General features: G+C 37.7%; 2 protein-coding genes across 4 annotated transcripts in view; both read right to left on the bottom strand.

Moving 5' to 3' along the window:
• The window catches only part of herc4 (HECT and RLD domain containing E3 ubiquitin protein ligase 4), a 28,139-nt gene extending 15,082 nt beyond the window's left edge, over positions 1–13,057 (bottom strand). The window contains exons 1-11 of one of the 2 annotated variants that reach the window (XM_084391667.1): positions 12,853–13,057; positions 10,926–11,193; positions 8,588–8,747; positions 8,374–8,450; positions 7,125–7,346; positions 6,954–7,045; positions 5,482–5,612; positions 4,857–5,017; positions 2,235–2,335; positions 1,782–1,906; positions 9–68 (exon numbers count right to left, since the gene is read on the bottom strand). In XM_084391667.1, coding sequence (XP_084247793.1) covers positions 9–68; positions 1,782–1,906; positions 2,235–2,335; positions 4,857–5,017; positions 5,482–5,612; positions 6,954–7,045; positions 7,125–7,346; positions 8,374–8,450; positions 8,588–8,747; positions 10,926–11,151 — 1,355 coding nt within the window. In that variant the 5' untranslated portion in view covers positions 11,152–11,193; positions 12,853–13,057. The remainder of the gene's footprint in view (positions 1–8; positions 69–1,781; positions 1,907–2,234; positions 2,336–4,856; positions 5,018–5,481; positions 5,613–6,953; positions 7,046–7,124; positions 7,347–8,373; positions 8,451–8,587; positions 8,748–10,925; positions 11,194–12,852) is intronic. The other variant, XM_084391668.1, reaches the window with a different exon arrangement.
• A 1,096-nt stretch (positions 13,058–14,153) lies between these two features.
• ccnj (cyclin J) lies at positions 14,154–19,655 on the bottom strand. 2 transcript variants are annotated; one of them, XM_084391510.1, is made up of 6 exons: positions 19,510–19,655; positions 19,055–19,265; positions 18,200–18,410; positions 17,088–17,387; positions 16,615–16,774; positions 14,154–14,978 (listed from the first exon to the last, which is right to left on the bottom strand). In XM_084391510.1, the coding sequence occupies exons 2-6, from the start codon at positions 19,121–19,123 to the stop codon at positions 14,687–14,689; spliced, it is 1,032 nt and encodes a 343-aa protein (XP_084247636.1). In that variant the 5' UTR covers positions 19,124–19,265; positions 19,510–19,655; the 3' UTR covers positions 14,154–14,686. The 2 variants fall into 2 exon arrangements, with proteins under 2 accessions (XP_084247636.1, XP_084247635.1); XM_084391509.1 differs by having other exon boundaries at positions 19,055–19,130.
• Positions 19,656–20,572: the final 917 nt, after the last annotated feature.

Below are 20,572 nucleotides of genomic sequence, written 5' to 3'. Positions count from 1 at the left end.
CTAGTTACCTTCCAGACAGAAAACTTCCATTGAGACAACTCGCTGAAGAGAACACAAGGTCAATCTCGCTGCAAGAGACGCCAAAGACAGATCATTAGTGTGATCCGTACGGACCAGGCCTCACGGTTCGGCACGCATGTGATTCGCGGAGTTTAACCATCATAGAGTGAAAGTTTATCATTTGGACGTGTTTTGTTTTGCCAATTTACACATTCAAACACATTTTAAATGCGGAAGAAGAGGTGAAAATCGGGACTTTCGCGTTATCTGTGACTAGGCGCGTTTCAGACAGCGCTCAAACACCGAACTGATTCCTCTTTCGCGTTTCCTTGCCCTTGAACGGACACATAAACACAAAATTATGTCAAAATACCCGTCTAAATCCCCGTCTCGGCAAGAATTCCTCTGGTTCTGTCATAAGTGAACAGTTGAGAAAGAAACCGGATGTTTGTTAGTTTATTCGGTGATTAGTCTTAAAGTGACAGCAGCCTAATATTCCTGCTGTTGTCCGTGTCATTAATGTTAATAAAACAACAAAATACAGCTTTAACAAAGATGAACCTATATGTAATTTCTATAGTGAACAAATAGTGTTATTTTACATTTGGGCCTGTTATTTCTGAAATTTATTTCTTTTAATATCTGTACCTGAAAACTACTGTTAGACTTTGTAACTTGTAATTTGTGTATTTCTTCCTATTTTATGACTGACTGTTCACTTGTCTTTAATAATGTTTGAACTTTATCAGTTAGGCTAGTAGTTTCTGCTGTGGTATCGAAGTACTTCTAGTGAGCTTTCAGTAAAAAATGAAAAGCAGAGTTACATTTACCCACTTCCCCCCATATATATATATATATATATATATATATACAGTGCTATGCATAAGTTTAGACACCCATGCTAAAGTTGACTAAAAAGAGGAATAAAAAAATCATCTTTTGGAAATTGAACTTAATGCCTTCATTTAAAAAATTAGGAAAAATGAAAAATCCAACCTTTAAGGACACCAATTTTCTTTGTGAATGAATAATGTATCGTAAATAAATAAATGTTCTTCCTTAAAATACAGGGTGCATAAGTTTGGACACCCCTATGTTAAATTCCCATAGAGGCAGGCAGATTGACTAATCTGATATTAACCTTTGCATGATACCATGAAAAGTAGTAAAAGTTTCAAAAAGTTTTGTGCGCGCGTGAACATCATGAATATGTACAACACAAAGTACCTCACACCGGAAACACCGGTGAAATAAAACCATGCCAATCTCTAGGTATGGTGAAGGCTATGTGATGATGTGGGGCTATTTTAATTCCAGAGGCCAAGGGAACTTTATCAGGATGCATAGTATCCTGGATCCATGAAGTAACTGGCCTTTAAAAATAAAAATCTGCCTGCCTCTATGGGAATTTAACATAGGGGTGTCCAAACTTATGCACCCTGTATTTTAAGGAAGAACATTTATTTATTTACGATACATTATTCATTCACAAAGAAAATTGGTGTCCTTAAAGGTTGGATTTTTCCTAATTTTTAAAATTAAGGCATTAAGTTCAATTTCCAAAAGATGATTTTTTATTCCTCTTTTTAGTCAACTTTAGTATGGGTGTCTAAACTTATGCATAGCACTGTATATATATATATATAGTTTTTGGATCCGAAAAACGATCAGATCCGTGGCTCAAAGTCTGTAAATGATCCGGACCGTGAGTAGTGCTCCGTCGCACTAGTTCAGACAGCTTCATGAAGTTTTCTGATTTGAAAAAGCAGTTAAAGCAGTACTTGGTGATTTCTGGTGACAGTCTCCCATGACCGTGATTGAGCCATTTCTGGATGACGTCAGCGCTGAGCGTGTAGATCTGTCCGTCAGGTCTGGTTATCCTCACATCCAGCGGAGGGCTGTCGTCCTACAGGAATAAAGCTGAGTCAAGGCCAGTCGCTACAAAAGGCAACTGTGCAAACTAACACATACTGCACATTTTTTAAATACATTTGACAGTTTTGGACGCTGACGTGTCATGTGACCATGTAAAACAGGATTTATGTGACACGAAATATCTAAACATCCAGATAAATACAGTATCATTAAATAAACACAAATTAGACAGCTGTTCCGGTTTCATTCTGGTACCATAATAACGAGGACAATTTTATAATAAAATTTACAAATATTTATAGCACTTTTCACAATCAAATACATGTGTCGTCAGCTTGACCCTTGACCTCTGCTCATACCTGAGATAAAGCATAGGGAGCGAAGCTCTGGTCTCCTCCAGCGTAGATCCTCTTCACACAGTAACTCTGTTCCGCCTCTGAAATACACAGCCCTGTCAAATCTGAAACATCACCACATGGTTTTCTTGGGGTGCGTCTCAATCAACTCCGTGAATCAGTATATCGATTCACAGTATACACACATTGGTTCACTGATGAGTGAACAAGTCGTCGTCATGTACAATAGAGGTTATGCGTGTGAGGTCACCATCGGCCGGAGTGACTGCGGTCACACACACTGAGTGGCAGAAACACTGAGCGACAGCATTGGTTTTCAGCGTGAATGCAGAGAAAAACACACAAAACACATCTAAAACGGGAAAGAGCTTTGAGATTGACTGTATTAATAGATTTGACCTGAAATCTGAGGTGTGTTTTTACAGACTGACGAAAGCTACAGAACAGAGAAGAAAAGAGAAATGCATCGCTGCAATTCACAGACACAACTGGATCCAGGCAGAGAAAGCGGGATTTGCAGTTATTATTGTGTGTCAATATGCTGAATTTAGGAGTAAAATCATACACTACATATAGTATTGTTATATTTTGTATTAAAAACTCAGTAATTAAATATTTACCATCGTATATTCTGCATAATTGGGTGTTTTTAAATAAACGTGGACAAAAAACTATACAAGTTTTAGGGCTGGACGATATGTTAATATATATAACATTGATATAAGCGATTACCTGGATTTAGACCTATATTGTATTTATATAAAGCGTTCACAGACAAATTTGCTTTATGTATTTCCCCGGCATCGAAATCAGGCTCATATAAATGTCAGGAAACACTATTCCTGCTGCATGTCAATATCCACGGATCACTGGATCTTTGGTAAGTTGTAAGAAACACTATATCGAGTCTTAAACTGATAATCGTTCGTTTTACTCGCGGTTTCTCAGTTTCCCCTATTAAATCCAGTCACTCAGCAGCTCTTCTGCCGCTCAGTCCGGCTGAGGGAGTGTGTTCCCGTGGGAAAGTGACGTCAATGCATACTCTCTATACTTATACTAAAATGCAACTTAACTGTGTTTCCCCTTTTCCACCAGGATGGTTCGTATCCTGGAGACAGAACCTGTTCGCAGCCAGGAGAACAAACGGTGCCTTAATGCAGCTACGTGTGGCTTACCTGACTATAACTCATCTAAAATAAAATAGTGAGAGTCCCGTTGTGTTTTGCAGGGAGTGCTGGACTTCTGTTTTGCAGTTCACAGTACCGGGAGTGATTCTAGTGTACCGGAAGCTTGCATAAACTCCCGGTAGACTTATCTATCCAATCTGGAGATATATTGAAAATGAAACCATTGATTCAGTCGCACTCTCGCACTGGGTCTCTCTCACGTTCTCAGTTTTATATATTTAGATATAAAGAGCATAGTTATTACATTGCATTTCTCTACCCCGGGCTCCATTCGAGACCAGCAACTTGAGTTAAACTGATCTGTCCAACCTGGTATCCCGTTTCTGCAGTAGAAATGTGCAGAGGCTGGGAACCCGAACTGTGTCGGTGGAAAAAGGGAGATATTAACTTACATTTACATTTATGTATTTGACATATGCGTTACGACTTACATTGCATTCATGGGATACATTTTTTTTTTTATATGCTTACACAACCCATAATCTTGGGAGTTGCTAGAGCCACGCTCCACTGTTTAGGAATTACTTGAAGCCGACACAAAACATGCATGTTCAATAGGCACCATATTTTTTCAGGCAACTAAATCACATCAACATTTTCCTAAATAAGCCATTTAGACTAAGTATTTTATCTGTTAAACAGAGTTATTTGGTTTATTGACTTTAAAGGGGCGGTTGATTATGATTTGACTTTTCTAACTTTAGTTAGTGTGCAATGTTGCTGTTTGAGCATAAACAACATCTGCAAAGTTACGACGCTCAAAGTTCAAAGCAAAGGGAGATATTTTATTTAACAGAAATCACTTTTTAAGGACTACAACAAACGGCTGGTAGAGACTACAATGAGCTTCTTCACAGGTTAGTGACATCACAAACCCTAAAATTTACATAAACTCCGCCCCCAGGAACACCATTTTTTGATCATCATGACAGAATATGCTAATCAATGACTAGAAGATAGTTAACCCCACATCAGCTACATAAATTCATCAACTAACCATTGAGAAATGTCCTGTTGCTCTACATGTTGTCACTTCTTCTAGAGTCTCTCCATCTTAGTCCGACTCCGGATTGAATATAAAAGGCTAAAAGTTTTTGAAATTTTCAGTGCGTGTCTGTGTGAGGTAATCGGAGCTGCTAAAACACGAGCTCTTGAAGCTCCGCCCCCTGTGCCGGGAGCAGCAGCTCATTTGCATTTAAAGGGACACACACATAAACGGTGCGTTTTTGCTCACCCTCAAAAAGTTACCGTTTTAAAAAAAATATCTGAAAAGGGCATTATATGAACATAAATAAACTGCATGAGATGCATTGTGTTATGCATGGTGGCATAGTGACCAAAGTCAGTACCACTGGATGCATTTGAGAAATCCTGAGAAGGACAGCTGTCTGAGAAAGGAATTCTGTTGAAAGACACCATGTAAACAAAGTCAACCCACCGATATCCATAGGCACGGGATCAGTATGGGCTCGCCAGCAGCCTTTCACAGGAGCGGGACTGATCCGGTTGTAGGTCGAGCGGGTCCCGAGCTGTCCGTTTCCCCCGAGACCAAACGACTCAATCTTTCCTGATGAAGGGACGAACGCCAAAGTGTGCTGCCTTACATGCAGGCGAAGACAAAAGCAATTCATGTTCTTCATGATTAAAAATACATCCCGAAGCACTTTACAATAAGGTTCATTAGTTAATGTATTAACTAACATGAACTAACAATGAGCAATTCATTTGTTACAGTATTTATTAATCTTTGTCAATGTTAGTTAATAAAAATACAGCTGTTCATGTTAGTTCACAGTGCATTCACTAATGTTAACATACAACATTTGATTTTAATAAATGTATTAGTAAATGTTGAAATTAAAATGAACTAAGATTAATAAATGCTGAAGAAGTATTGTTCATTATTAGTTCATGTTCACTAATGTTAATTAATGAGCCTTATTGTAAAGTGTTACCATACATCCTTATAAAGAAGCTTATTGGTAGTCGGTCTCAAGCTTTCATATTGACAGACATTGAGCCAGAATGAAACAATGGTTGTTTATGGATTGTTTGATACTTACCTACCACAAGCGATCTGTGCAACCACATTCCCCATCAGTTCAAACACCTTCCTGGGGTTCACCTCATGGTTTGTGGTGTTGTGTCCCAGCTGACCGTACCCACCAGCTCCAAATGTAAACACACCTCCCTCCTACAAAATAAAAATCAATAATTACTCATCATATAGCCTAAACCTATATATACACAGAGATATAGCAAATATTGCCACAAAATGTGACTCTTATCATCCAGCTTTTTATATAAAGTTGGATAAGCATGTCCAACTTTATCTGCAAACACACTCATGTAAAGCGATATATGTTATATAGTGATATATTTTTTTGCTTGTATCGTTGCAAAATGTAAACTATATTATCGCCCAGTTCTAATCTGCTCAATGCAACTATAAGGCATTAAGATATTAAGAGAGCTTTAACACTTGAAAGTGAGTGACACACACCAAAAGTGCTAGTGTGGAAGCACCCTAATATATTATAAACATTAACAACATTTTCTGTAAATCTGCATTGAAACAATGTGTAGTATGAAATGTGCAATACAAATAAAGTTAACTTGATTTAATCTAAACCATGGCAATTCCTTCTTCTGAATGTACAGCATTTAATTAGGGATGCACCGAAATTTCGGCAGACATTTCGCGAACAGCGAATTGATTCCTCTTTTGAATCTCCGTGTGCGCTTGAACGGACACATACACACAAAATTATTACAAAACACCCGTCTGTGCAAGTATTCTCGTAAACACAGTCGGTTATGTCTAAAGTATCTTAAGTGAACATAAAGAGTTGAGAAAGAAATCGGATGTGTATCATTATATTGGATCAGTGCATTTGGCCTTAAAGCCTATAAATCCCTGCTGATAAGTCATTATACAACAAAAACACAGCTTTAACAAAGATTAATCAATATTTAATTTATACAGTGAACTATAGAGTTATTTACATTAACCTGACTTTATTTGTAACTTCGTTATACTGTGTTAATCTATGCTTGTAATTAGTGTATTTGATCTTAACCCTCCCATTTTTTTTAAGTCAGCATGATTAAAATGGTTGAATTTCATAAAAAAAATCTAATATTAATACAATTATACCTGAATAAGCGAACTTAAAATAAGAAATAAATACTTTATTTTAAGGTGTCTTTGTTACACTGTTATTATACATTTAAGTACCGAGTAATATTAATTAACTAGATGGTTAGGACTAGGTTTGGTTTGGTTTAGGGTTAGTTGCATGAAATTATGCATAATTTATTGTTATTACTATAGTAACTGCATGCAACGTGTAACAACGACACTGTAAAATAAAAGTGTTACCATAATAAAATAAAAAAGAAGCATTTTCGGTCTCGGTTTCGGGCCAGAATTTTCATTTCAGTGCATCCCTACATTTAACATGTCATTATAAATTAAAATGTTGCTTATTAAGCCCTTAAAATAAGCACCAAATCCTGTAAAATCAATGCACACCTTTGTTAGTGCTGCCGTGTGGTCCTCTCCACAGCATATGTAAACCACCCGTTGGGACCTGAGAGTCTTCAGCAAGGCAGGGAAATTGCGATCTGAGGAACACCACGTACTCCACTATAAAATCATTAAACCAGAGAAAGCTCAACTGAATGTCTGAGGTGTTTGTTTTACCATCATTATCGCTGAGGCCCAGCTGGCCGAACTTGTTTCGCCCCCAGCCAAAAACGGCCCCGGAGAGCGTGAGCCCGAAGCTGTGAGCGCCTCCCGCAGATATCTGGGCAAACGGGACGCCCTGCAAAGACTGAATGACTTGTGGGGTGGAAACACCCGCTCCCTGCATCCCGAGACCCAGCTGTCCGTATTTATTTTGGCCCCAGGAGAATATCTGACCTCCTTGAGCGAGAATTTGGGAATAATGACGCATAATTAGGGTAATTTTCAGGCGTGAGGATCAGGGGCCATATTTATCAAGCCTCACAAGAACAATATTCTTGGCTCAAAGTTGCACTTAAAAAGATATTTATCAAGCATCTCAGTCGTAATTTAAGTGAAGTGTAGGACTAAATCTTAAGTGTCAGTATTATAGATGATTCACAACACTTTGCTGTGCCACAAACGGGATTTTGGTAGACGACATTGGCATGGACCAATCACTGAACAGATTTCCTTATTTAAGAATGTTCTCAGATAAATTCACATTGAATGGTGCACTTCTCGAACTGTCTTAAAAAACTGGGGGAGTAAGACAGTCCCTCCAGAAAAACGCGATTATGCGATCGCATAATTCAATGCATAATCAGCCAAAGTCCGCATATTTATGCGGGGGTCGCATTTTTTCAAAAACGCAGCACTTTCGCTGCATAAATTGCCGATTTCCGCGCACAAAAAATATGCAGGGCTTGCGTGATTTCATAATCCCTGCATTTTCGTTGAAAAAAAGTCACATATATCTTAGCAGAAAGTTGAAAAATGTTGCGTTTACTTCACACAAGAGCAGCCATTCTCCCCTGTTGCCATGGGAACGTTATGAAGTGACGTTATTACAGTTGTAAGTATATTAGTGGTATGTAAATTTACGTTACAGTAAGAGATTGCACTTTACAGAAGATGTCTGTTTTGTATAGCTAATTTTTGCAAGTTCCCGCAATAAAATTGCATAAATATCCCACATATTCCATCGCATTTTTTAAGAATACGTGCCGCATAATCAAGGATTTTTGCCCACAACAATCACAAAAAAACTCTGCATTTTTCTGGAAGGACTGGTAAGAGGTATTCTTAGCTTTAAGAAATTTGATAACTTGCTTTTATACTTAAGTTTGAAAAGTAGTCCTGAATTCGCAGCACTTAAGACTAAAATGGCACTTTGAGAAGCTTGATAAATACGGGCCCAGGTTTATAACTATAGTAAGACTCATACCTCTGGCTAAAGCAAGGGAATGCCAAAATCCACAGGCCACCTGGGTAATGTGAACCTCTGACAAACTCTTGACAGTTCTGGGAAGAGAGAACGGAAACACAGTGTTCTGCCATCAAGGTCAAGGACTATAATCGTCACATTTGTCTATAGACGTTTTTCAGTACGGCACCCATTACAGAGGCATTTTATACTGTGAGAGGTGAAGATGCTGTACCTGGGTACACGGAGACAATCTTCAATATTTGAAAGGCCGAGCTGTCCATCTGAACCCAAACCCCACGCAAACACTTGTCCTTTATCATTCAGAGCCAGAGTGTGAGATTCACCGCAAGACACGGCCACAATGTTCTGAGCATCCAGAGACACTACCTGTTCTAGAGAGAGGGTGTAAACATCAGAGAGTCTGAGTGAATTATACAGATGCACTACATGGAAAACTGGCCAATATATTGTGTATATGAAGTACCCTGGAAATCCAGAGTTCTCGTGAGAGCACAAGGTGAATTTGCTCAGCGAGTTTACTCTGGCGTCGAGTAATGATGTCCTTGTATCCGAGCTGCACCAATCACATCGGGTTATCTGATATATAGGCGGAGCTAAACAGAAGACGACAGCGCTGTGACGTCGAAGTCATTAGTAAACATTGCAAGATGGCTATGGATGAACACCAGTTGTTTGAAACGGCTTTGGCTAATACAATGAGCGAGTTAGACTTGGCTTTTTATCTAAAAGAGGAACAGAAGACGGCGCTCGAATCCTTCCTTTGTAAGAAGTGCGTTTTTGCTGTTTTGCCGACCGGATACGGCGAGAGTATAATCTACCAGTTAGCTCCGCTGGTAGCTAAGCGGATGGGGCTTGTTGTGATTGGTCGTAGTGTTATCCAATTGTGTGCAGTGAGATTTTCAGATGCATGCTTGGTGCCGCCCCTCGAGCCGGCCGAGTTTCATTATTCGACGCCAGACCATTAATCTTTCAGATTTAGGTCTGGATTTCCAGGCTATATATAAAGCAAAATTCATATTTGAACTGTATAATCTGTATAATACAACATTCTTAATGTTCCTTAAAGTCCCCCTGTGGTGAAAATCCAGCTTTTAAATGTTGTTTATGTGTCTATGTGGTGTTTTTAATGTGCTTTAAGACAAACCATGTGTAAGTTCATAAGTCGACACCATTGCTGAGTATTTCCTCCTTAAAACTGCAGTGAACCAAAGACAGTCTCAAAAACACGCTTTGAAATCGCTGGTGTTTCTGACGTCACAAACTACCTTGTAACCAATCAGATCAACGTGTGATCGTCAACCAGTGGATCTCTGAGCTGAGTGAGTGAGTGGAGGCGGGGCTCATTTGCATATTCATAGAACCGCGTATACTAAATGAGGCAAGGGTGTCGAGTTACATTCAAGATATTTTAAGGATATGTTATTTTGTTTGGTGATCAAAAGATGAGTTTTAAGGGATAAAATTATTGACTACTTATTTTATTTTAGTGTATTTGCTGTTTGATTTTTTTACTGTGTTATGTATTGTAATATGCTTTTGTCCTCAGGCATGTGAAACAGTGATGCTATAATAAAGGGACCATCAGTTTCAGTGCAACATATTTCTTGATGTTAGAGGTCACTTACTTAGAGGTCATGTGACTTCTAAGGAAATAACAGTTGCCGATGTCACACTGACCGACTAATCTCTGCATTTCTGTGGAATGGTATTATGTTACCAAATCCATCAGATTGTTTTCAGCAGATGTTATGAAAGTACAGGCTGTTTCACTGATATAACCTAATATAACCCAGGGTTCCTGAACAGGAACGCAGAGTTTGTGAGAATGTGATGTACTACGATTCAAAATGTTTTTTTTTTTTTTTTTAAGAAATTAATAATTTTATTCTGGAAGGATTCATTGAATGGATGAAGTGCCAGTAAAGATATTTATGATGATTAATAATAATCATAAATGTTTCCTGAGCATCAAATCCTCATATTAAGAGTGATTTCTGAAGGGTCATGTGACACTGAAGACTGGAGTAATGATGCTGAAAATTCAGCTTTGATCACAGGAATAAATTACACTTTACTATATATTCACATGCCGTTTTAAAATTTAATAATATTTCACATTATTACTGTTTTTACTGTATTTTTGTTCACAGAAATGCAGCATTGGTGAGCAGAAGAGACATCTTCCACAAACATTATAAAATCTTACAGATCTCAAATTTTTGAATGGTCGTTAAACAAAATGGGACAAATTAAAACAACGAAACGCTGATCTAATAAACTCAAAACCTACTTTACTTGAAACTTACAAAAAAATAAAGGGTGAGGCTTGTTCCAGCAAGAAATGTTTGGATCAAGAAAAGTGGGTGTTTCATGCTAGAATGAAGGAACCACCTAATTATTACCTTATTTTTCTTTTTGTAAAATAATAGGGACTGATGACATCCGCCACAGTGATTCACAGTGAATCATTTAGATTAAGATTAAAGATCAAGAAGTCCAATTAAAAGGCATTACATTATAATGCTAGCAGACTGTCTTTGTGGCCCAACCTGGTTTCTTGCGTCCTTTGTCGTGTCCCAGCTGACCCAGGTCATTACACCCGCATGTGTAAACCGTCCCGTCCTCCAGCAGAAACACACTGTGACGTCTGCCACATCCCACATCTCTCACACGCTTGCCCTCGAAGAACTCGCACTTCCTCGGCTCCAGCACGATCTCCTCATCAATCCCACCTAAACCGAGCTGCCCGTACGAGGCATTTCCCCAGCATAGCATGACGACGGGCCCGTGTGCCCGCTCTCTTCCGCAGGCGCAGACCTATAGGTTTGATAAGTTCTCACACACACACACACACACACACACACACACACATACATACATACATACACCTGTCAGGTGAAAGCAAAACTAAACTCTAAAAAGCATCTGTAACAAGAGGCACTTCATTAAACAAAGATCTTTTTTAATGATACATAAATAAAATAAAAATAATAATGGACAAAAGGGAGGTAATGATGAAAATAAAAATAAAAATAATCAGTTACATGAAAGCAATGTACTAAAATGTACAAAATTACATTATATTTTTACTTTAACAAATACTCTAAAACACTTTTTATACAAGTAACTTACTATATAGTATCTATAATTACCTGTTTGATTTACAAATGACTAGGTCACAAAACTAACTAGTAGCCTTCTGGTATAGCTGTCGCAGTTTAAATGAAAGCATGCATATATTTTTACTTAACAAATACTATAAGCATATACTCTAAACCACATTTTCTATAAGCAACTCACTATACTTTGGTTAGTAAATTTAAGTACAGGGTGTAAATTGGTGTATTTTTGTATCATTTAAAATGGTGTGCCTGATTTTTCTCGTTTGATTGTGATTTTGTTTTGGTAAGTACTGGAGGTAGGACCTAATCAGCCCAGGGCTTCTACCTATCCCTTTTCCAGCAGGTTGTGTATTATGTTTACATTTTGTTTTGTTATACATTTTCTTTTTTTACTTGTTTGAATATTTTATTTATGCGTTTCCTTCTTCTTTTGATAGTTCGAAATAAAGATTTTCATATCATATCGTAGTTATAGTATAAAACTAACTAGTAGCCTACTAGTATATCTGTCGCAGTTTAAACAGATGGACATGAAAGCATCTGTAACTAGAGGCACTTCATTAAACAACGTTCTTTTTTAATAATACATATACAGGGTGGCAGAAAATAAAATAAAAATAATAATGGACAAAAGAGAAGTTTTGCTTTAACAAATACTATAACCATATACTCTAAACCACATTTTCTATAAGTAACTGACTATACGTATAGTATCTGTTTGATTTGCAATCACTAGGTTAACAAACTAACTAGTACTCTACTAGTATATCTGTCGCAGTTTAAACAGATGGAAATGAAAGCATGCAGATTAGACCCGCCCTGCAGAGAATATTCGACAGAAATCTCTCTAGAAAGTTCACTTAGGACGGAGGTGTGTGTACATAAACAATTATTGCATAACACAGCTTACAGTTGAAGTCTATAATTGGATGCATTAAAATGGGCACTGGCACTTTAAGAACGTAAAGACACATTGTAACTTGTCTAGACTAAATGACAACAAATGTAACACTGTATCGAATTTTAAACTGCAGACCACGTGATTCACGTGAGATTTAAATGCCCTGTGTTAACGGAATGAGTGAAAATTACCGTTAAAACGGTTGGTGATTAAACGCAGTTTTGAGAGAATGTCAATTAATTCATACAGCAAACAAAGTGTGTGCGCGTTTTAATGACAGGCTTTCAAAATAAAATAATATAAAATACACCTAAATTTAATAAGACCATAAACACATACTGCATCAAGCCCAGGTATGAACACCGCTACATAAGGATATCTGCACACACACACTCCCATACAGCGTTTTGACAGCATGTGTGTGTGTTCGTCAGTGTTGAATCCTCCCCTTACCTGTTGATATGTAATATAATGCTCCTCTGGACGTCTCCAGCACAGGTTCAGGGCTTATGTTTATGTGAGCGTTAATGCGGATATATTCTGTAATGTCATGACAGCCGGACACGCGCTTAAAATACACACACACAGGAATGAACGCGAGGCTCCTGTAATATTCTAGAGAATTTCCGAAACACCGGATGTGACGACAGATGAGGAGTTCCTGCGGTGCGGTTAGAAAACACACACACAATAATAATATAATGATAATAATAATAATAATAATGATAATAATAATATTAATAATAACGCGATAAATATATTTTTTAAACTATGTCTGTTGAAGATTTCCGGTGACATTATGCTTTCTTGTTTTGATATGTTCTGGTTCTAAAGCTTGTCGTCAAGTAAAACACAACAATATTATAAAAATCAATATATATAAAAAAATCTATATGAATAAATATATGAGTTGTATAAAATCTAAGGACAAGGCTTTGTCTAGTCACAGCCATAGCTAGACAATTCTTCAAAATAAAGGTCTAGACAATTTCAATTATTATTTGGAAAATATTGCGTTACATAATTTTGTTTTTGTTTCGTTCTGTACTCTCAGATGTATTATTTGTCTAGGTTCAAGATATTTTTAAAATTATTTTAATCCATTTTTTAATTATTTGTTCATTCATTTTAATCAATTTAATATTCTAATTTTTAGTTATCAATTTATTTTAATCTGTTTTTATATATTTATTTTAATCTTATTTTTAATTAATTACTTTATTTATGTATTCTCCCTGACATGGATGTATGGTCTATAGTATGTGCCTACAACAAAGATCAATACAAGAATGATAATTTCCCCTCTTAAACGTTTCATTTAAGTCATGATTTCACACACGGCTCAGTTTGTTTAACTGCAGCGATTCATCATGTTAATGAGTTTAAACCATGCTTTTGGACATTGCAAGCGTTAGAATCCAAATTAAAAGTCCAATATTCACTCTACATAACCATGACATTTGGAAATGCTTGATTAAACTTGATTATGAGACAGCATTTTTAGCTGCAGGTCAGTCAAGCCAACACATATTTACATCACTATTATGAAACAAATCGCTTTTTATCATCAGAACAAATGTATCAGTTTGACTTTCAACATCAATTAAACCAATCAAAATCGCAGTGTGTGATTCTCAAAACAAAAATCAGTTGAGGTAGAACTATTCATAAAGACAAATAGTTGCATATGTGAATGTTTGTGTGAATCAGAGAAGGGTGAATTTAATAATAAACACGTTCAAATCGATACAAACCTCGGTGTAACAACAGAAATGTTGCATTTTTATTTAAAAAAAAAGAAAAGAAAAAGAAAAACACTATACCAAAGTGCATTTGTAAGGTCGCAAGACAATAATGGTCTACATTCAATGAGGTAGAGCAAAATAACACTTGCTTGTGTTGGTAAAAACAGTATTTTCTTGTACTTAAGTTACTTCAAACTACCATGATGTCTTCATTTAGAAAGATGCCTGTAAATAATAATGCTTTGAAGTAAACTTAACACAAGATAGCGTTCAGTGGGAAGTGCATGACAGCATTATAATAATATTGCACATCTGGGATGACTCCACACCTCATGAACATTATTGATTTAAATCTTCACTCTAATCACTTAAATTAAAAAGGATTCAGAATGTTGCATTTGCATGCAGTAAAGTTGTGTATGCATGCATTCATGTAAATGCATATGCGTATTTCAGAGCGGTAGTGGTGTTTGCAATCCCACGTTTGCACTTAATAAATACAAACTCGCCCCTGTGCGGTGGAGCGGTCCGTGCCGTCTCCATCACCTGTCGAAGCAGGGGTAAAGCGCGCTGGGCTGGTAAGCTCTTCCAGGCACGTTCACCTTGGCGTCCATGTTCTGTGTGTGTCCGAGGCCTCGTATCGGCGCCGTGGACGTCAGGTATGTTGCGGGACCTTGCGCTGAAACGACCACCGGCTGGCAGTTCTGCATGTACTGTGTGTTCGGACGCTGCATGTACTGGTGCAAAGACCCGCTCTGACCCGGGACGGGATACACCGTCTGCTGATGCTGGCATTTCTGCTTGTTTGCTTCCTTTACATCACTGTCGTGAGCACTGAGTGAGAGAGAGAGAGAGAGAGAGAGAGAGAGTGTGAGTGAGTGAGTGAGTGAGTGAGTGAGTGAGTGAGTGAGTGAGTGAGTGATTTTAAGGGGTGATGACGTCCAATATTTGTGGCATCCATCTTTTCATTCAACAGGGTTCGTACAGATATTGTAAAATTACATTTCAAGGACTTTAAGCACTACTCTTTTGGATTTTCAAGGACAACAATCAGAGATCTCACTTATCAAACAATATCTTTATTATCTTTCGAATTCTAAAAAATAATTAAGTAGACAAATAAAAATAAATAAAAAAGGTACAAATAAAGTGCAGCACATGCAACGGCTGTGGTAACTTTAACCATTACTAAGACACAGAAAGATATCACTTTCCTTATTCAAACTGACTTTTTCTCCCTTGAATATATAATTGATCAGAAAAATGAAATCTGTATCATATACTTGAATAATTATATGAGCAATATTACGCTCATAGCCATGTGAAATGGCTCTATATCAATATCAGACGGTTGTGAACAATTTTTTTTATCAATACATTTTTTAATAATTTAAGCACTTTTTCAGAAATATGGCTGTTTTCAAGGGTTTTCCAAGACTTACATTTCAAAAAGTCAAATTCAAGCACTTCAAGCACCTTGTACGAGCCCTTTATAACACGCAAGCATACAACGGCATGAGTTATTTATTAATGCTGAATCATGCATCAGTCCTTTAATGCAGTTTCAATGAGGTCAAACCCGTGTTATAGTATCACTGAGATACTTTCTAGTTTGGAATAATTAAGATTTTTGAATGTTTGTGAAAGAGTCTCTTCTGCTCACCAAAGGCTGCATTTATTTGATTAAAAAATACTGTAACATTTTTTAAATATTATTACAATGTAAAATATCTGTTTTCTATGTGAATATATAGTAAAGTGTAATTTATTCCTGTGATCAAAGCTGAATTTTCAGCATCATTACTCCAGTCTTCAGTGTCACATGATCCTTCTAATATGTTAATTTGCTTCTCAATTATTATTGGTGCTCAATTAGTCAAAAAGTTTTTGCTGCTTAATATTTTTGCTTAAAACATGATCCATTTATTTTCAGGATTCTTTGATGAATATGAAGTTCAAAAGAACAGCATTTATTTGAAATAGAATCTTTTGTAACATTATAAATGTTACAATTTGATGCACCCTTGCCGAATAAAAGTATTCTTTTTTTTTAATCTTACGTACCCAAAACTGCAGCACAACTGTTTTCAACATTGATAATAATCATAAATGTTTCTTGAGCATCAAATCCTCATATTAGAATGATTTCTGAAGGATCATGTGACACTGAAGACTGGAGTAATGATGCTGAAAATTCAGCTTTGATCACAGGAATAAATTACACTTTACTACAGTACTCAACATTTGAAGTGGATCAAAACCTTTCATCAAAGTTATACATGAATTTTGTACAATACCCGTTCTTGTCTTAGGACAACTTTGATGAATCCACTTCAAAGGTTGACTACTGTATATATATATATTCACACATAGAAAACAGATATTTTAAATTCTAATAATATTTCCTGTATTTTTAATCAAATAAATGCAGCCTTGGTGCGCAGAAGACTCTTCAAAAGCTCAAACTCACATTAACAGTCTCTCGACGGCAGGCAGCATCTGGTCCCAGGTGTACGCCGACAGACGCTGGAGACGCGGAGGCCATGACGGAGACAAACGCAGGATTACCCGTGAGGACGACACACACGCCGCTGCAACCAGGGACGGCACGAACCGCAGAAATGCATGATCTTCACACAGGAAATGCAATGCATGTGAATTTACATATGATGCAAACTCCAATGCACCAGTGCAACATTTTTCTCAATGTCATAATCATTTGTCAACAAGCTCATTGTTTCTGCTTTAATTCTTACATTATTTGAATTATTATATTTTTATCTAACTGATTTCTGAAATGCATAACTTAGTCTCCTCTGATAACAGATCACTCTATTGTAATATGGACTCATGCATTTTCTGTAAAGCTGCTTTGATACGATGTGTATTGTGAAACGCGCTACAAAAATAAATGTGAATTGAGTTTAGGACCGGACGCCGCACCTTGCAGAGACACCTCTAGGAAGTAGTCGGCATATTTGGACATGTAAAGCATGGTTTTCTCCATGCAAGCCATCGGCCAGCCGTCATGCAGGTCCGTCTCGTTCACAGCGACCGGCAGGTAATACTCGATGAAGTGGGCAGCCGTGGGAAGGTACAGGTTCCACTGAAACGTCTCGAGGAGCAGCAGCTCCATGTGCAGGAGACCCTGTTTGGTCAGGACCAGGTTCATAGAGCTCATACAGCCCAGACTGTTCAGCGTCTCCAGCTTCGGGACACGGTCTTCTCTCTCCTCAAACTTACCTGGATAATAAACACTTTGAAATGAAATGTTTGCACGCCATTTTACTTTTGTTATCAGGGGTCTTATTCATAAAACTGTGCATAGGATCCTTCCTAAAAGTGTACGTGCACCCAAAAGCCAAAAAATATTCAGGCTTATAAATGAACCTGCACAAAATTCCCTTTATAAATCCCAGTCAGCGGAAGATTGTGCGCACATGCGTCTCGTCCCCGAAATACCCATATATGGAGCTTACAACGCCTCGCTTTACTATGCATATCCTCATCTGCATATCATTTGAATATGCATATTCATCCACATGATCCCATGTTTAGCAGGTACAAGACATTAGGAAAATATGAGACACGGATGTGCCGTCACATTACATTGTTAAAAATCATTTATTCTTGAATAAATAAATAAAATAGTATAAAATACAGAGACTGGCCAAATAGTATTTTTAATTACTTTATATTTATAATGGAAAGAGAGCCTTATTGTGCATTATTGATCATTATTTGCGTGAAAATATTTGCTCAGAGCATGAGTTCTGCTATTATCATGCGCTAAGCAATCACAACGTATGCATGGGAAGTGGCGTACGCCTCTTTCAGGGCCTGTTTTGTGCGACGCAACAGTTATAAATGAAGCCCCTGATGTACTGCAGTATCTTCAACTAGATGTTTGCATTTTCAGAAGTAAATGTGAGTGATGTTTGCATGTTGCACATGGTTATGGCACATTCCAGTGTGTTGTGTGCTTTGTGCATCATACACAATTAGAGTAGGAATTGTGTTAATTTCAGTAATGATAAATAGAAGTAAACTCTTACTGGCCAGAAGCAAGCAGGACAGAGCGACCATGTGAAGCTGCTGTACTGAGATGTCATAGCGGTCCATGAACAGGTCCAGCAGATAAACAGCCAAGTGTCTGGCCGCTGGGCACAGCTTGAACCGATTGCTGACTATAGCGATGAGGTCTGCAAAATATCGTCTAAGGCTCAGCTGTGGGGACTGGCCTTTATATGCAGGCAACCGCAGCTCCTGAAAGACAACCAATGAGACAATCACACTGCAATTAATATGTTTTGGAATATTGATTTGTGCAATAACCAAGTTAAGTTGCACATACATGCATTTATGCATACCAATACGAAAATTTTACTGCAATGAAGATTTTATTGACGGCGATCTGTGCAATAGCCAAGCAAAGATGCATATGCAACCATTCTAGTTGCATTTACATGAATGCATGCATGCATATACAACTTTACTGAATGCAAGTAAATGCAACTTGAATTCATGCATATGCAACTTTGCTGAATGCATGCATATAAAAATGTACTGAATGCAAGTAAATGCAAATTGAATTCATGCATAATGCAACTTTACTGAATGCATGTAAATGCAACTTAAATGCAAGCATATACAACTTTTCTGAATGCATGCAAATGCAACTACTGAATGCATGCATGCATATACAACTTTACTGAATGCATGCATATACAACTTTAATGCATGCAAGTTGCATTTACATTAATTCAGTAAAGTTGCATATGCATGCATGCCTGCCACACATTATACAAACTAAATAGTCAGTTTCACTCTTTGTAATACAGATTTGTGCATGATATCATAAACACAGCTTCAGTGGCACCAAATAACAACACAATGACAGGGATACAAACTTTGTAACGCAGGGCCTGATAGATGTCCTCTGCAAGTTCTCCTTTCCACCACTGTCCCTCCAGCTCCATTGGGCTCCTGGAATATTTGAGGTTTGAAGATCAAGATCAGCTTCATTGAGCAAAAGCACCTCAATGCATCCCAAGACAAATCAAAGCCTGAGCAACAATCAGCACTGATGACGGAGAGACTGAGGTCTTGATTGGTCCAACACTATCCTCAATCAAGAGGAGAAGATCATGAGTAACAAGCCTGAGTCTTCCTCATTGTGCACAACAGTTATTGGGTCAAACCAACTCGGTGCAGATCACAGGCAACAAGTAACGAGAACCAATGCAACTTACTAGCACACATTAACCTACTATAAATCAAATGTGTTGTAATAAACTCATGTCAAATAGAATTGCACTACAACCGTAAGTTGTAAGCTTTCCTCAAAAGTCAGTTAAGTACTTACCTCACACAAAGACGCCTGCATACAGACAGTACAATGCCAACCTACTCGGATAATCAAAGTGTAAATCAAAGTAAGTTCAACACTATTGTGTTCACAAGCAGAGTAACAAATAGCGATACACGGCACGGCGAGTGCGGATCTCAGCCAATCGGAAGACGCCTTACAACCACAGAGCAACCAATCAGAACTCATCTTTCATCCGCGTCATCACAAGGCACGAAACTTTTGTCAATGCAGCGAGAAAGAAAATACTAATCACGGAATTGCACAGAAAATAAATATGTGATTATATAAAATGGCACGTGACAGAGATGCGAGAAGAATCACAATGTCCAGTAATAGCTTTTTGTAAAAGTGCAAATGTGTTTGAGCCTGTTTTAACACTATATCACCACTAGAGGTCCCGCTCTCCTCAACAATGGCTGGTGTTCCTGCGCTACTAATCATCATGTTTCATCATCGCTATCATCTGTTTACTGGTGTTTATAACCCCCTTTTTTAAACTACAACTTAAAAAAAACTGCATGGGTACGAATGTTCTTCTACTGCATGAAATACATATCATATATTTTATTATTTCATTTTTATGGTTAATTGCATGGAATTTACTCTCTCTCTCTCTCTCTCTCTCTTACACACACACACACACATAAACACACACACACACACACACACACACACACACACACACACACACTTTCTTGTACATCTATCTTTATGAGGACATTCATTAACACAATGCAATCTCTAGCCGCTTACCTAGGCAACTAAGTGCCTAACCCGACCCCTGACCCTAACCCGACCCTTAACCTCATTATAACCTTATCCCTAAAACCAAGTCTTGACCCTCAAACAGGCCTTTAAAGGCTCTCAGAAACTGAGGACCGGCCAAAATGTCCTTGCTTTACTCTCTCTGTCCTCACTCCAATGGTCTAACACTCAAACTGGTCTTAACAAAGATAGTTGTACAAGTACACACACACACACACACACACACACACACACACATCACTCACACACAGTAATCTGACACATCAATTCCATTCAATTTACCACACAAATG

Source organism: Rutilus rutilus (genome assembly GCF_951802725.1).
Source record: "Rutilus rutilus genome assembly, chromosome: 20".
Lineage (NCBI taxonomy): Eukaryota > Metazoa > Chordata > Actinopteri > Cypriniformes > Leuciscidae > Rutilus > Rutilus rutilus.
Note: the sequence above shows the minus strand (reverse complement) of the source record. Positions and strands in the feature narration are given on the sequence as shown.